Raw genomic sequence first — 4,968 nt, forward strand, 5'->3', positions numbered from 1 at the left:
TTTTTGTATAGTATTTGGTTTCTCTCTGCAGGTGGAGCGGCCATAAATCTACAACTACATTACCTGTAAACCATCACCATAGTCCCTTGTGTTCTTTATTCCTGTTTTGACCCCATTCCCTCCCCCTCCTCTGTTGTATGCCTCAGAACTATAGTTTGCCTGTTTGGACCCCTTTGTTAAGTTTCCCTGTATTCCTCCTTTAAGTGAAACCATCTCTTAGTAGAACAGGTTCCTGAATAACACACCAAAGTCTAATTCACAATAGCTGACGAGTATATTCTCTCCCTGTAGGTTTATACTTCTACCTTAATGTATTAATAAGGTCATGAAATCAAAATAGGGGAGTTGATAATATAATGCAGTGGGTACTGAAGGGGAGAAACATGATATTTTCTGTAAATAATCAGTGGGTTTTGCAGGTTGTATATTCTGCTGGAGTGAGTCAAAGGGCAGGAAAAAACCAACTAGGTAATAATACATTAATGAATGGGGATGGCTATGTCACAACAGATATTTGCAAAAACAGACTTCCTGATAACATTTTAAACTTCAGGTTGAAAGCTAGAGCAAAACGACCAACTTTCCTCTGACTCTTGGTTTTTCTATGCAGACTGGATGTCCAACTGAAAGATTAATTTGGTTTCTTTAAAGGAACTTTTCAAAAAAAACATCTTCATTAGGCAGGGGCTCAAGTGTTGGTTTTGATCATCAATACTTTCACAGAAATTAAAGCTCAGTTATATTAAATTCTCTTTTGGATGCTGCATACTGATGTCCAAAGTGCTTTGGATGTCCAAAGCACTAAGACATTTCCCTTATTAAGCTGGCATTAACTCTTGAAAAACCAGTACTAAATTTATTTTCTAACTGTTCTCGCAGACAAGTACTGGGCATATAGAGAGTAAAATGGCACTGCGTGGAAATAAAGAGTCTACTGTGTGAAAATGTTAAAACGTATTAAAAGTCAGAATTCACTGGCAATGCTGGGAAGATTATCTCCATACAATTATAACAGCTGAAAAGTTAAATAATCAGCAACAGCTTAAAATAACAAAAACAGTATAAAATATCTTTTCATCTATTTTCATAGCAATTTTAGAAAACTGTAATGGACTTTTTATCCTTTAGCCTAGAAACTAATATTTAAGCCACCACACTGTTACAAGGGACGTACCATTGGTCTAATGAATCTTTCATATTTAGGTGGTTTTCTTGTAAAGCCATCTCCAACAAAGCAGACTTTTGTGACCATCCTCTTCCATGCTTTCTTCTTTCTCTTTCCTGTTCGAATAACTTTTAATACTTCTGTTTCTCCCTGAGCACGAACTTTTGGTAGTGGGACCTCCCACTTCCCCTAAAGAGACCAGTTAAAATCTGTTAGCAAAAGACAATGAAAATAGAGATGTTTTGGTTGTATAAAATAATAGATTAAATTTCTTTCCTTAATTATCCAACAAGTTTTTGGTTCAGTTGTTTCTAGAGGTCCGTACTTTCTTTTCACAAGTCCCAGAGTAACTGGAACAGGGTAAGTTTACATACTATGGGTACAATATATAACATTTGCTTAAGCTAAAAATCTTAATGCTTTGCCATGGATGAAAAATACCACCACCACTGTTAAAAGACAATGACTTCTCTAAGCAGTGTAAGGCTTACTACTAAATAGCGAACAGTGTAGAACTTTATAAAGTGTTTCCACCTCTCTTTTCCCTACCTCTAATTTTTTGTGTTTCTACCCTGAATGGATTTTTAGATTATATTATTAGTAAGACAAAATTACTACATCTTGTTACTCCTAAAGCAAACTAAAAAAAAAAACACAAGCAATGCAAGGGAGTAGAAAGAATTCGACACTTATTACTAAGACAGATTCTAGAAGCATCACCATCATTTCACATGTATGTGATTTACAACTTCACAGACTTCAGTCTCTTCAACTATAAAACAGAAGTACATAAGCAGATAACCTTTAAAATTTCTTTCAGTGCTACTGTTGTACCATTCTGATTTTGGATATTTATATCTACCCCGAAGGCCCACCAAGGAAAAAAGAAAAACACAAAAACAAAGATTTTAAAACCAAATTTGGAGAATAAACATCTGCATATTCTGCTGATACCTGGACTTCTTTAAATCTATCCCAAAGTGTTTAAAAATATTATTTATGCCTTTTTCTGTTTTTAGCAGAATTTTAGCATAATCTGACACTGTAATATTGTGGTATTTTAGAAAATTCTGCTTCCCAACCTACTTTTAAAACTCATTTTGGGACTGGAGGATAGTAAAATCAAGAAGTAATTATATTCTCCTCAACAACACAGCATTAGGAGCTGTCAAGTATCGAAAGTCAATAAAAGACTAACTTTGAGATTCACTGCTTATTCACTGACTTTTTATTTTTTAATTTTTTTTTTAAGTGAAGGTGTGTGACATTCTAATAAATTTAATACCTGATCAATACTAAAACATTTTGGCAATAAGTTTTTTTTTTTGTAAAAGTATTTATACATTTTATTCCAAATGAAATTTACAAAGACTTCAACATCTAAATGGGAATAACAGTTGGACTTCATGTTTCCAATTAAACTAAAGAAGCCAACTAAGAAGATCAAATTTAAATTTAGAATAATTCTCTACACATAAAGACTTAATTATTTCTTACCGCTTTCTCTTTTCGTTTTTGCTTAATCATATTGGAAAGTACTTTAGCGCGGGATTGCCCCTCTCTGTCCAGCAGATATGCAGGTACTGCGCCTTGTGGTGTCTTGTCATCATTCTTTTGCTTGGTGTTTCTCTTTTCATGCATCTTGATACTAATAAGAAGGAAAAGAGATTTAAGGTTATCATTCTTAATAACTTATTTCAACAGATGTCAACTTGTTACTAACAAATAAATAGTATCACTTACGTCTTTTTCATTTGTATTTTCTCAGCATGGCGCTGTTTATGGTAGAGCTTAGCTTTCAGGCCGATCATCTTTTTTGCCTTCTTTGAACGTTCATGAGCCTCTCGACCTTCCTTCTTCCTTTTTTTTTCATGGTAATCCAAACGGTATCCATAGCGTTTACGGTGTAACTCGATATATTCGTTTTGTGGCTATAATGATGCAAGAAATTTTACTTTAATTTCTAAAATTTACAATTCTAAGAAATTTTTGAGAGTTATATCAAGTATAGAAGGCCCTATATGATCTTAGTGTTCCTTGCTTAAATGTCACTTGCTCTATTAAGCTTATTCTCATAATGTAACTCAAATAAATTTGATTAAGGGTGGTAAGAGGTGCCAGGATTTACATCTGTAATAATCTAAGAGAAATTATTGTTCACTGAAGGGAACTGTATAAAATCCAACAGACTACCAAAGGTGTGATGTGATTAAAAGATATCTTTTTCCCTGAAACTCACTAATTTTTTTCCCCAGTAACATCATCATTATAGTCATGTTTTACTTAACAACTTTTGGGTCAATGATAGACTAAATAAACTAGGCTATAAGCTATATAGCGTAGGTATGGAATAAGATATAGCCTAGGTTAGATATATCATCTAAGTTTGTTTAACTACTCTCATGATGTAGACAAAAAGTAATGACACATCTCAGGCCACTTTCCCATCATTAAGAGAGGCAAAACTGTATTCACATTTTTATTAAATCGTCAAGTTACATTGCAATATAATTTACATATAAAATTTGGCTCTTTTAAGTGCAGGTGTACAGTTAACATGTTTTAATAAACTCTACAGTTCTATAACCACCAAAATCAAGACAGTATTTCCATCACTCCCAAAAGCTCCCATGTATCCCTTTGAAGTCAGTCCTTCCCTACCTCCAATCGGCTATTCACCTTTACAGTTATGCCTTTCTCAAAGTTAGGTGTACATAGAATCTAGTTTGTGGTCTACTTAGCTTTTTTCACTTAGCATTAAGTGAAAATAAGTTATTTCATGCATCAACACTTGAATCCTTTTTTATTGCAAAGTAGTATTCCATTACACAAGTATACCACCTTTCATTTGTTCAGCCAGTGACCAATTACTGGCCATTTGCCATTTGGGTTCTTCCCAGTTTTTTGTTTTGTTTTAAGGTTTATTTATGCATACAGAACAAGGGTACAGGCCAGAGGTGCAGGGGAGGTGAGACGATTCACTAGAGACAAAGCAAGGAGCATAACAGGCAGTCTGACGAAGTACACTGCTGAAAGGAGCAGTGGGCGATACAGAAGAGGTCTGTGTGGCAGGTTGGTCACCTCCGTGGCCAGGAATTGAACTTTCACTGAAGCACCTGTGGCGAGCCTGCAGGGTTGCGCTTTAACCCTCTGCGCCACCAGGGAGGGCTTCTTCCCTTTTTTTTTTTTTTTTTTTGTGGCGAGCCTGCAGGGTTGCGCTTTAACCCTCTGCGCCACCAGGGAGGGCTTCTTCCCTTTTTTTTTTTTTTTTTTAATATTTGCACCTAGGTCTTTAGGTGAACATATGTTTACCACCAAACCCTTTTTAATAGTTAAGGTGCCATTTTGCATTTAATCAGCAATATGTGGAGTCCCCTCTTGCTTTTGAAGTGCCTGCTTTATTTTATAGAACAGTATTTCAAACAGTCCACTTGTATTTTAAGAACTGTAAAAATGCCCATGCACTGCCAACTGCAGCACGGAGAAGAGGCTAATATCCAACAAGGTACTTACTACCTAGCCGGTGTCACAAGTACTATCACATAAATGTTGCAGCATCCCTGAGAAAGGTATGTGGAATGCCATTTTGTGGGGGAAAAGATTACAAGACACCATAGAGAAGAGATCTGACAGTCAGACCAGGGCTGTTAGCCGTCTCTGCGTTCATTAGGCTGTGTAGCTCACAGCAGTAAAATCAATCCCGGTGACTACGGTTTTAAAGTCTACAACATAAGGTTATCTCTAGGCTCTGGAACTGACAACCATACAACTTTTCATGCATCTTGATACTAATAAGAAGGAAA

At 35.6% G+C, this 4,968-nt stretch overlaps 1 protein-coding gene across 1 annotated transcript in view; it reads right to left on the bottom strand.

Moving 5' to 3' along the window:
- The window catches only part of NSA2 (NSA2 ribosome biogenesis homolog (S. cerevisiae)), a 9,155-nt gene that overhangs the window by 2,653 nt on the left and 1,534 nt on the right, over positions 1 to 4,968 (bottom strand). The window contains exons 2-4 of the mRNA XM_012721766.1: positions 2,909 to 3,096; positions 2,663 to 2,813; positions 1,175 to 1,354 (exon numbers count right to left, since the gene is read on the bottom strand). Coding sequence (XP_012577220.1) covers positions 1,175 to 1,354; positions 2,663 to 2,813; positions 2,909 to 3,096 — 519 coding nt within the window. The remainder of the gene's footprint in view (positions 1 to 1,174; positions 1,355 to 2,662; positions 2,814 to 2,908; positions 3,097 to 4,968) is intronic.

Source organism: Condylura cristata, unplaced genomic scaffold (genome assembly GCF_000260355.1).
Source record: "Condylura cristata isolate star-nosed mole 26May11 unplaced genomic scaffold, ConCri1.0 scaffold00007, whole genome shotgun sequence".
Classification (NCBI taxonomy): Eukaryota; Metazoa; Chordata; class Mammalia; order Eulipotyphla; family Talpidae; genus Condylura; species Condylura cristata.